The sequence below is a fragment of the Scomber scombrus genome, chromosome 2 (assembly GCF_963691925.1).
Source record: "Scomber scombrus chromosome 2, fScoSco1.1, whole genome shotgun sequence".
NCBI lineage: Eukaryota > Metazoa > Chordata > Actinopteri > Scombriformes > Scombridae > Scomber > Scomber scombrus.
Window position 1 is genome coordinate 11636313 of NC_084971.1, and position 13394 is coordinate 11649706.

At 36.5% G+C, this 13394-nt stretch overlaps 1 protein-coding gene across 1 annotated transcript in view; it reads right to left on the reverse strand.

Annotated features, from left to right (window-relative positions):
- Window positions 1-303: 303 nt before the first annotated feature.
- Window positions 304-13394, reverse strand: part of tusc3 (tumor suppressor candidate 3) — an 81791-nt gene continuing 68700 nt past the window's right edge. The window contains exons 9-10 of the mRNA XM_062430469.1: window positions 2558-2648; window positions 304-523 (exon numbers count right to left, since the gene is read on the reverse strand). Coding sequence (XP_062286453.1) covers window positions 508-523; window positions 2558-2648 — 107 coding nt within the window. The 3' untranslated portion in view covers window positions 304-507. The remainder of the gene's footprint in view (window positions 524-2557; window positions 2649-13394) is intronic.

The window sequence follows — 13394 nt, forward strand, 5'->3', positions numbered from 1 at the left end:
TTAGAAATGTATATATTCTCTAAATGATGCTTCTCACATTCAAGAAGTTACACTACTTGCAACTAGTCTTTTGTGAGCTTATGCTCATGTGATACTATTTTGCATCAATGATTTGAATCAGGTTTGGTGCCAATGCAAAAAGTGCCTTGTTGAGGATGGTGGAGGACCTGTTGTCGTTGTCCTTCCTACCTAAAATTCATAAATGCCTCTAACGTAGCACTGTCACAAGTCATCATATCTGTCTTTGAGAATATTAAACCACTGAAAGGAACCGTAACAAAATTACAGACACACACACAGACACACACATGCCAAACAACTTTATTTTTCAGGGCAAGAAGGAATAATTTACTTTCAATTCAGCTTACAGAGTTGATGATAGCAGTTAAAAATAAAGAACATACAAATAAAAAGAAACCACACACTGCTTCCTCCTCTTCAAGTATCTTCTCTTGTTCTCGCACCTACCACCTCTTCGTCTTGACTTTGACCTTTTCTTCTCCTTTTTTACTTAATAAGAAAGCTAAGAGACAGAGAAAGATAAAGAGAAAGTAGAAAAAGGACAGAGAAATACAACATGTTGATCATTTTTTGTTAGAAAATGCTTACTGTAAGTTTAGCTTCAGTTTCTGGAAGAATATAATCAGATAAAATTGCACAAAACAAACAGCAATCGAAACTGAGGACATGATAGTAGACTTAACTCTAAAAATGCAAATCAAAATTGAAAACATCCACTTCAACTCTATATGAACTCAAAGTCAAATGGTAAACAAAGAAATTTAAAATGGTTCATCTTGCAATATCGAGCAGTACTGTGTAATTTCTAATTCTACAATAAAATTATCACGCAAGTTTTATGTGACTGGCTGCTTTATTATTGCACATGATTAATGCAGAACAGATCAAATTTCTATTTTATAAAAAATGTAAAAATGCAATCTCAGATTATACAAGTACTTCTTCTCAGGCTGTTTTTTTTTTTACTGAATCTAAAAAAAATAAATTTACATTTCACATAAATATTTCTGAGATATTTTAAAAAAGTTTAATTGATTAATGAGCACCAACACATTACCTCTATTAAAACATTCCCACCACAGATACTTTATGTTCCATGGTAATGCTTTATTTTACAGGTCCATCATTTAAGAATAATTAGCTCATAATTTCCAAGTTTCTTGGAAAGAAATCTGTAATTCTGCACATAGTATAAGGTGTAGGATAATGAACCCAGGAACAGCAGTAAAATAAGGAAAAGTTCATCTTTGTTTTAAAGAAGCAACATGCCTTGATAAGTGCTTTGTGGAAAGTTCATCTCATCATCAGCCCTTCATCACCACGGAAACAGTAGACAAACCAACTGCCATGAATTGATGCAAAAATATTTTGTTATTGGCCTGACATGAAGTTAATTGTCCTTCACTGTGCATTCTAATTTTTTCTCTTCAGAGTGAAGAGTTATAGCTATATAATTGACAGTGCTTAAGTGTAGTTTTATTCCTACAAAGGAAATAGTTAGTTGCATTAGTAAACTAAGAATCAGCAATTTTCAAATAAAGTATTTTAGTCAGTGTACAGCAGGTCAGCTGAACATGCAATAATGTGAAACTTAACTACAATTCAACATATATGAAAGAATAAAGTTTCAAATAAAAAAAAGATTAATAAATATTTAATCAGTTTTATCTGTTTTTTGTTTTTTTGTTTTCCCAGTTTTCTTAGTTCTTTCTAGGAAATGTCTTGGAATGACAATATTTGGCAATTACAAACCTGTAAAATAAAACATTACCAGTATCATACCGCAACTAACCTTCCATTAATGCATTGAAGTCACTAGACAACAATCACTGGACTTTAAACACCTCCACTGAGCTGGCACATTGCAATTTGGTCTTAATTTCAAGCTATAGGTCACAACAGGGTTCAAGCCCCCATGACAGTAAATTTTCAGTCTTGGTGAAGTGCCCTCAACATCCTGAATCCCTTCCAGCTCCAGAGGTAAGTTTCTGTTAAGTCTTTTTTATGTAGTGGCGACCTTTAGCTCAAAGTGGGAGGAAATTGCTGCTGTTCTGGACCACTAAGCTGGAGGGTTTTACTGTTCAAACTCATTCACTGACTGACGACTTTCAGAAAACATCCATGACACATTTGTAACTCCTAACATTCAGGGTAAAGAGGAAAAATGTGTGAATATATATTGACTATACAAGAAAATGTCAGAGACATTTTAAGTCAAACTTAAAATCTGTGTTAAAGGTTATGTATAGGATGAGCCTTCTTGAGAAACAGCCTTGGCTCTGTGTTGGTTTTAGAGGGAGTGTTACTGATCGAGCAGCTGTCTTAAGATCAAATGAATAATAGAAATGGATGGATCCTGTTTTGGCCTGGATTTTTTCCAGTGTCTGCAATAACTGCAGTGATTTTATGTCAACTTCAGTGATTTTGAGATTCTTCATGTGCTTGAATATTATGTTTGAATAATTGTTGACTAAGCTGGATGAAACTTGCTCGAGCATCTGTACAGTGGTAACCACTGTATGGTTACTATAGTTACCTGTAAGGGTATCCATGATACTTGGACCTGAAAATGGAGAGCAGGAAGCTGAAGAAGAACACCACCAGGCCAAGGCCAACCAGGCAGATGACTGCAAAGAGACACACACATTGTCACGTTAACTATTGAAAATGGAGAGCAGGAAGCTGAAGAAGAACACCACCAGGCCAAGGCCAACCAGGCAGATGACTGCAAAGAGACACACACACTGTCATGTTAACTATACATATAGTACCAGAAAGCAAAGAAAATCAGTACATGAATACTCTGTAACATGATCTCTAAAACTGAGCTAGACCACAACTACACCAAGGAGTTAAATGTATTAGAATTAACGTAATTTTTTGCAGGTCCTGCAGACGCCCAGATATATGAATAATAATTATTAGACAATGGCCTGTGAGAATATTTGATTTCTGGCTGAAGGTATTCATTTAAATCATTTCACGCACATTATAAAGGCTGATGCAACTCACTGTTTGATCTCTGTTCAAATTGAATGTGCTTGCAGGGTTTAGACATGGTGTAACACACTACATCCTCTTCTCTTTATGTTGGTGGTTCACACATACAAGTATGGTAAACACCCACACAGGCATACATACACACACACCCGAATGATAACAGATTAATTAGTTACTCAAACATTTTGCTGAAATGATTTTTTAAAAAGGACACCGTAAACATTTCCTGGTGTTCTCCCTAACGATAAAAGATTTTCATGTTCACATTTATTTACACAATTCCTCCATGTATAAGCTATTGCCCGTTTCTCATTATGAACCCTGCCTTGTTGCAGGAAAACTGTGTTGCAACTATTATCATCTTATTTCCTTGGTGGCCATTCTTAACTGAAATATACATAAGCATGATCTTTAATCTGCAGAGGAATTGTGTGTCTGCTTGTGTGGGTGTATGAGTCTATGCATACACCCTCATGTAGCAACTAATCCTTGAGAAGCACTGTGTTAAATTAAACTGTCACCACCGACTGATATTGTTAATCAGGGATTAGGATGAGGACCTCTCCTGGAGACTAAATAGTGAGATATCCGCTTGTTCTCAGTGTGTGTGTCTGGAAAGTTATGTGTATAGGAGAGAAAGAGAGGGAGGAGGCACAATGTTAGAACAAATCATTTGACTGAGAAAATGTACAACAGATTGTCAGTGTTAATCTGTGTGTATGTGCTGTCATTCCATTTCAGTGCTTTGTGTGTATAATGTCATTTATGATGCATGCGTGTGTAAGGGTGTTTTAACACCTGTACTTTTGGTTAAATCCAACTCTGGTTCATGTTCCCCCTTGGTGCTAGTGGTTTGGGCAGGTCTGAACACAGTAATTGCACTTGGGTGCAGGCCAAAACAACCATACTGAGACACTAGAGGTGGTGGTCTTGGTCCTGTCCCAATGAACTCTGAAGCAGTTTGTGGGAATGTGATCTGACCTTGAAACAATTCAACTGCTAGGTGTACGCCACAAGTTTGAGCAAAATTGTTCCCAAAGCCAGGTGAGCTTTGCATAATTGGATACCAATGAGTAAATTGAACAGTTGCTAACAACTAGCTACTATCGAGGTCAGACCTTGACTAGCGTAACGTAGTATGTCGTATTTGATCCTTCAGGTTGTTCATGTTCTTTCTCCCACCCCAGACACATCTGATCAATGAGTTTTCACGTAGCTGGTCTGAGTCAGAACAGAGAAAAACAAACTATGGATACAGACAGTTTTGCTGCCACCTCTCAATGTCAGCTCCATCATCACTGTTCCCCTTTCTTTCTTTCACTTTCTACGCAATATCATGCATTAACAATTCAACATGAGAGTTTTGGTACACACCCACAAACCTCAGGGGTTATATTATACTGTGACTGAGCTCTCTCTTTCTGTGTCTGTGTGTGTTCGAGTGTGAGACAGCAACTGATATGACATTCAAGTCCTAATCCATCTAACACATCTAAGACATACACACTTATACATTAACACAGGAGGCTGCTCCACCGCTCAGCAATCAGTATGTATTCGTTTTACTATACTACCTCTATTCTTGTGATGATGGAAGGGAATCAGATACAAAGCCAAGATAAAAAATCAGACAGTTCATTAAATACATTGTTTTCTAGAGGTGGACGGCTCTATCTGTGGTTATATAAAGGAAACATTGATACCTAATTATAGGAAATTTCCTGACAAGTATTGCAATACAAACCTGTGTGTGACATTGATTGAGTGACTTGATTGAGAAGCACTGCATATTTGAGTGTGTGTCTCCAGGGAGAGCCCTTGTGCCCTGTGCTCCATACGTATGTGCCTCTGAGTGCATGAGCGACAGAACGTCTGTGTATCTTCATTAACTATAGTGGGATGTATTTCCCATAGCTCATCAATTATGACTGAGAGGTGTCTTAGTATGCATCCATGGATAATGACACTCCCATTCACACGCACCATGCATGCAAATATGCCAAGTGATTTATGACCTTGGCGAAATGACAAGTTGTTTAAGCTGAATGATTTCACTCAGTGACAAAAGTGGTAATCCCTCTTTTTACTGTGACTTGGATGAACTCAAATCATGATATATTAGCGTGGTAAAATGCGGTATATTTACATTTCCCAAGCATGAGGAAGCCAATAACCATATTAAGTAAAGCCTGTCTAATTAGCAGGACAGATATGAATAGATATTATAATGCTAAATGCAGTTCATTCTTTGATGTGCAACTGACTGCAAGACACATTAACTGACTCAACTGCTGGATATAATCACCCACAGTTCATTATTTTTATGCCAAATGGAGACAGAAAACCTGCTTATTAATGTTTACACTGGCCAATTACAAGGAAACCAGAGACTTTAGGCATATATGTTATTTAAACAGCTCTAAATACTTACTTTACTTACATTCACTAATTATGGTTAAACATGAACAACAGGCTGCTATTTTTGTGTCAAATTCATCCCCCCTGTTGTATTAAAAGAACAAACGAGGAAATAACTGAACACTGGTATCAAACCATGTTTTAGTTTTTTTAACAATCATTTTTAAATTGTTTTACTACCTAACAAGAATAAAGGGTATGGCTGGAAAAAAAAGTAAAATGGAACTGACTGAACATTAGTAGTATCTTTTCCTTGGCTCCTTTATCATTATTTTAATGTGATTTGTTTTTGCAACATGGTGGAAAATATATTTTTTTCATACCTTGGTTGTTTTTGATTCAGCATGGGGAACAGTTGTTACCGCAGTATCCATTAATTAGGCGCTACATAAAAAGATACCCTAAGTCTGTACATTTTGGGGTCAGGTCTTAGAGTTGGCTGGATTTCATTTCCACTCTAATAAGCTCTGCTTTCTTGAAATCTAGTACTGCTACACCGCATGTTGGCATTTCACCAGTAAGATATGGTAATTTTAGGGGTTGTGGCCTTGCTTTAAAGTTTACCCTACAGTATTTTGCTCTTTCAGAAACCCATCTCACTTTTTCCTGACTCAACTTCTAGTTCCTGTTCCACCCCCTTCCGTAATGTTGAACTCTCATTCACATTTCATCCTCCTTCACTGTCGCCTCCTGTCTGTCTATCTCAGCCCCCCCCCCCCCCGCACCCAAATGCATACACCGATAGTGCATATGTAGTGAATTTGTGACTTAATTTACTCGTTCCTTGTTCAGTACCTCCTTTGCTGTAAAACAGTGTGTGTGTGTGTGTGTGCACTGTGCTTTCTGCTACAGATGGCCATGGAAGCAGCAGATAACTTCCTGTAGCTGCACTCAGCAGTATGTAAGCTATATGCCAGGAATTTAACACCCACATCCAGTGATTACACTACCATTCAAGCATAATCCTCTCTCTATTACTGACAGACGACTATTCTCTATCCTGCTCTATAATGCACTTATTTAATTTGTGTGTCCATATTTGCGCATGAGTGTGTGCAAACTCGTCCCAGTGACAGCGGTGAGATATAATTATTTATTCTATCCATGTTTGTGTGTTGATGAAGTGTGTGTTTTACATAACAGCATTAGTATGCTTGTGCTGCAGTAAAAAATGTAATCTGCATGATGTGTTTGCTTCAGTTTATTAAAATTAGCAGGTGGTAATTGTACAAAGACTGATGTTGAATTAAAACGTCTGATGTAATAATACAAAAAATAAATACAAGTTTCTGTACATATTAGGAGGAGGACACGAGAGGGGTGAGATAGAAAATGAAAGGATGAAGACGAACAAAGACAGGAAAAGAGAAACCCGCTGAGAATTGATAAATGAATTGTCTGTACTAAACGTGATGTATCAGATTTACACGGATGATAATTATGTGAGCCCATATGCATGTGTGTCCTTGTGTGCATGTACATGTGTGTGAGTGTGTCTGATACTGAGACACAAGCCTTGAGTCATTATCATTTTAATTGCCAAGCTTTAACATCTCAAGGAGAACTCATGGGTAAAGTAGAACAAAAAGTTGATAATCTTGCTTTTAGATTTTTCAGCGTGTGTGCATATGTGTATGCATAACTGTGTGGCCTCACAGAGGCAATTGAAAGGCTTCTCGAGTTGCTTTTTCATCACACTGACTCTAATTAAAATCCACTTGTGTGTAACTGCGTCTCTGTGTTTGAGGCAATTACCAGTACAGGCCATCTACTATTAAACTCCCTTTTTCATAACCTAGGGATTATGCAGAGCAGAAACTCTGGTTGGAAAGTAAAGAAAAAGGTCATAAACCAGATTGTCATTGGTGTGGTCAAGTGATCACCTCACATTTTAAGTGATCAACTGTGTTACACCATTAACATCTCCAGACATGAATCATCAGCAAGTGTTGGGAGACTACCTGCTCTTCAATCATAATGTGAGTCTCTTTTTTGTTGGTATGCTTTGTGTTTGTGTTTCCTTTTGACAGCAAACGTAAATGGTTGTATATAGCATTAAAAAAAATTAAACTTACATTTACACTGGTTGGGGGAACATTCTCCTTACTGAGAGATGTTGTACACTTCTGTAGGTTACAGCTGTCCTGGGGCCTGATGCATAAACTTAGTTTCAGACTAATCTTGGCCTCAGTCTGGTCAGTCTTAGATTGTCAGGTTAGACTAGCCTAATTAACCCTGTCTGTTGCATAAATATTAAGACCAACTAATTCTACTGATGTAATCAGTATAATCTTGTGACGTCATGATCTTGTGAATCCAGCTGCCTTGCAAGATAAGCCCTGGTTGACAATATCAATAAAGTCTGTTCGAAAACAGAGACAAAACAATGCAAGTTAAAGGTTTTCACCATTCTTTAATTTCATGTATTAAAATCAACTACAACTACATCACTAGTGATAGGCTTTCAGCACGTTGCCAGTTTCAAATCTTCCATCACGGGAGAGGAGCCAATAAAATGAAATCAAATTATGGCATCAATCTCGACATTTATATTCCCTCATTTAAAAGTCTTCTACTGAGAAGAATATCAGACTGTAGTGACATCTGTATTGTATTTACACTTGATCAGCCTTTTGTGGAAAACTGTGTGACTGTTTTAATCAGCAAGCTACTAAAAATCCTTCATACATGTTTAAAAGACTACCAGTAAAACTACAATGTGACAGCAACTATGAAACCAAAGTGTAACAATTCATTTGATGATACATTTTAAAAATAGCACAAATTGCACTTTTTGGCTTACAACTAAGCATTGTGCATATCCTCAAATAGCAAGAAAAGCCCAGTTAGAAAATTGCCTTTCTGGCTAAGAATAAAAGCTTTAAACAGGGACTCCATTATTCTAAATTAACTCATTAAGACTATCTTTTTCTCCAAGGATGAAAAAGGGCTGCCTTGTTTGCTCGTGGTTTCAGACTCATTCTACAACCAGAGACATGTGTTACCTATTAAACAGGCACATCAGCTTGAAAGTTTGTCATCTGAGATTCACCTTCAGTGTAATCAGTGAAGTACATCTCAACCACTCAGTGTACGTTTGGTTGATGTGGCATCGTGCTGGATTGATTAAAGATCAGAAGAGGGTCAGTTTTGTGTACCAAACTCTGCTTCTCAAGAGTCGGTACAATTTAAAAAAGCTACAGTATGATACCAGGTATGAGACCATTTAATAAACCTGAATTCTGTAGGTAACTCAAAAAGACAAAATGGCATGAACTGAACATAATACATGTACAGAGCTGCAGTAAATAAAAAAAGAAATAATGCAAAAAATAATAATGATAAAAAAAAGAGCAGAAAACTAACACAATATCTGATTATTTTATGACAAAAATGTGGAGGAGATGCTCTGTATGTACATGCATATTTGAATGGAGCAACTGCTGCACAAGTGGGAATTTACTTGTTTGACGAGACATTTACAAATGTTCATTTGGCTACAGGTACCATGGGAAACTAGGGAGACATCAGCCATATCAATAATGTCTGCCACCTGCTCTGCTATGAGAGTCTGCTGGACTCATTATAGCTGATCAGTTCACTCTTCTGTTTTGGTCCACCACGGATTCTTTATATGGTTTAATTCTTCTGAGCATGTACGTGTCCTTACATTTCTTAAACATTTTAATTAAATTAGACTTTTAAAATAATTCTTAATTAATGTTTACATATGATGTTTTCTATAGCACCATTATGGTAATATTGTGAAGACACATTGTACAGACACATTTTTCATGGTTGCTGAGTTGAAGTGCAGCCTTCATACATTTTTATTATTAGATTTTCTTTTCAACTGAATACACCCCTGGTCAATATCACTAAAATGTTAAGTAAGTACAAATTCTCTCTATTTAGCGCAGTTTTATTTGTTTTTAGACAAACCCAAGAAGAATTAAGTTGATTCACGTGAAAAACAGAATGTTTGTCTAATTAAATTATGATTAAAGGTCCATATTTAAAAATGACCTGCAACAAAAGCCAGCACACTCATTACTTTTTATATTTTGTGTGACCACCTTTGTTTTTGGTAACAGATTGGATTCTTCTGGGCATGGATGACACCAATCTTGCCCAAATCTGTGGAGAGATGATCTGTCATTCTTCACAGATGATTCTTTTCAGCTGCTCTTTGCTCTACCTTCTTCTTTAAAATACTAATATGTATACTAATAATATGTTCTATTGGAAATATCTTGGAAAATTCCTCTCCTGCCAACCTTCTTAAGACTAGGAGTCATCTTTTCACTCAATATTTGTGTATTTGTGTCAATATTATGTACATATAATACTATCTATAAATGTTATTTCCCCTACACCTTTTGCACTCATGCAGCCCCATATCAACACATTCCCACCTCCATGTTTCATTGTTGGCACTATGCAGTCACTGTGGTAGTCCTGTCCAGGTGCACACCAAACATGCTGGACTTAATCCTATCCAAACAAATGTATTTTGGTTTGTGCTGCCAGTATTCATCAGGCTTCTTTTCCTAATGTATGACAATGTTTAATCTTGCAGTTCTGTGCCTTTTGTGAGCAAGTGTTTTCTTTTTGGAAGTCTTCTGTAAAAGTTGACATCATATAGTGTCCTTTGCACTGTCTGAGCAGACACTGAAACACCAATTTCTACAGATAATACTTGTGATAAGTCACTTGCCTGTCTGTTTTTCAATGCAAGGTTGTGTAAATATTTCGAGGACAGTCACAGCGTCTTCTGTTATTATCTGCTGCAACTGTGTTTTGGCTTCTGTTCAGTAGCCTACTGATAATCTTGAACCCTCTGTCATCTTTACAGAGTCTCACAATCTGATTTTTTAGTTGTTCAGACAATACCTCACCATGAAGAGCCATGCTGCATTCTAACCAACCCAGGCCAAAATAGAGAAAGTTGTTCAAGGGTTCTTTTAGGCCTGTATTTTCAATTTAGATTATTTAACCAGGCTGTTTTTAATTATAAATCAGATCAAATACCATACACTACATACATTGTTAGATGATGCATTTTAGTGATATTGCACAAGGGTGTTTCAGGCATGCCAAATATTTGGTTTATTAATTGTCTGGGGTTGGCTGGCCACCAATGAACTGTGCCTTTAAGTGCTCCTTCACTGGTAATCTGTATGTTGCTGCTGTTGTAAATCAGATACAATTTAAACAGATTGAGCAGTTCTTACGATATTTGTGCAATCCTCGCTGTTTAGTGGACAGGCAACAGGGCAGAGTTACAGAAAACATGGAGAAAAGATCATTCCCAGCTGAATTGAAATGCATTAGGGGTGGAACCAAATCCAAATCCAGTATTCGGAAAAGTGCAAATAGTGGGTTTTTATTTTGTTTAAATGATTTGTTTTTAGGAATAAAAAAAGGACATGGACTCGGTTACATTACTGTCTCTGTGTTATGGAGGCATACATAGGTTCAGGTCTGTGTTTGTGTGTGTGTGAATGGCCAACACAAATATCCCTGGTCTGGGAGATCAGGGTTCGAGACTCTGTGTGGGAAACCTCTTTTGAAAAATAGTTACTTTACTTATTTTAATATATATATATATATATATATATATATATATATATATATATATATATATATATATATATATATATATATATATATATTTTCACATTCTTGTAAGAGCCAAGTTGTTCTTTTGAGATATATATATACATATATATATATATTCTATATATTCTTGTAAGAGCCAAGTTGTTCTTTTGAGATATATATATATATATATCTCAAACTCAAAGTTCAATCCCAATTAGTGGAAGAGTGACCGTGTAGTTCCTAAGAATGACTTCGTAATATATATATATATCTCAAAAGAACAACTTGGCTCTTACAAGAATGTGAAAATAAAAAAACTAGACCTATCAAAGAAAGGAACTTTAAACACACAAAGAGGAGATTGTGCAATAACTAACTTTTAATTGTCTCAAGATTAAGTTGAGTAATTACAAGTGAACTCAATTATTTTTTTGTTAAGCCAAATCAGGATCATTTCGATAAAGTCATCAAAATCTACCTGCTAGTCAAAGTTCATCATCCACTGCTCCAGTACATTTAACGGTATATCAAGGATGAAATCTAGAAGAGGGATCTTTGCATGCCAAACCTAATCACCCAATCATCTTGCCTATTTTGATAATGTAATTGTGTGTTCAGAGGCAGTTATGGGGGAGTTGAGGGGTCATCTCAGTGATTAACTGGAGAGCGAAAGAAGTACCTTTAATTTTCTGAGATGCTCCAACTAATTGACAGTTATGCAAATACACGTCACATTAATGAAAGTGCTGCAAAAATGTGTGTATGCACTAGTCTCTCATCTGCTTTGTATTGCTGTTAAATACTGCACACCTTCTACCACTTTAATATTAAATCATATCATACAAGTTTCAAAAACTATTCTCTACACATACTTACACACACACACTTATCAATACAGTTCATATCTACATTTAAATGGGTACCAACAAGAGTACCAAGCATCACATTAAGAACATGGCAGGAGTATGACTGGTGACTGGTTGAGATTGAACTCACAATTATTTAAAGATTAAGTTTTTTGTTTGGTAGGTTTAAACATGTTTTATTTAAAGTAAAAAGATCTGTTCTCTGAAATCTCCAAACAATATTTTTCACTTGCTGTCGGTAAGATTTAGAGATATCCATCACTGAAACTTCTGCTGCCACCCAACTACAATGGGGTTGAATGGAATTGTGTTTTTGCTGCACATAGCACAGAAAAATTACATTTGGGGGAAAAAAATACACCAAATTGGATTTTCAGAAATGTCCTGGTTACTCTGGATTGGACTGCAGTGATATGTTTTGGTAGAAAGTCAAGTCAATTTTATTTATATAGCACCAAATCACAGCAGAAGTTATCTCAGGACACTTTTCACATAGAGCAGGTGTACACCATACTCTTTAATCCAACATTCCCCATGACCAAACACGTGGTGACAGCAGCAAGGAAAAACTCTCCTTTAATGGAAAGAAACCTCCAGAAGAACCAGGCTTCAGGTGGGTGGCCATCTGCCTTGACCGGTTGGCTTGAGGAGAAAGAGTGCAATGCACAATAAGTGTCTGGATTGGTCATAGAATGCTACTAAATGTGTAAAGTCTTGACTTGTCCAACCCATGTTAACGTTCACTGTGTGATGTGGTTTGATATTATGGAAATTCAAACTCTGCTTCAAAATGGGTTAATTATAAGTCACACATATTGCATTTAATTTATTTGATATGATCCAGTGTAAATGTATTTTTTAGTTGTGCTTCGATTGCTAGGATAAAGCTATCTTAGTAGATTTAATCACATATTTGAAAATGAAAGTGTATTGAATTCTATTCCGTATTTTATTTTGTTAATCAATGTTACAATTTCTGTTTTCTCACTGATTTTCATGATGTGTTGATGTCACTGGCATTTACGACAGAAATGAGCGAGTATCCAGTTTGCACGCATGTCATTGTCAGATAGTTGATGAGAATAAAATCATCTCCATTTTATTTGAAGGTCAATTTTCTCCTCACACAAACAAAATGAATTAATAATTGAGGCCTTAACTCAGAAGAGTGCAGAGGATACCATTTCTTTCAAAACACACCTCATAGACTACGTTTACACTTCTTTGTCTGGATTGGCTTCTTTTTTCGCTTGCTCGCTGACGGCTGCTGCGGCAGCGTTTTTTGTGTTGTTTTTTTAGTCTGGCCAGCACTGATGGCCCGTGTTTCCAGGTGTTGTCTTTTTCTTTTTCCCTGAGAGTTCCATAAAAGACACTCTCACTAAGAAGAACTCTGCAGCTGGATATTGAATGCAACAAGACTGGAACACACACCCCTGCTGTGTGCCTGCTGTGTGGCCTCAGCTAGTCTGAGACTGGATTCATGCT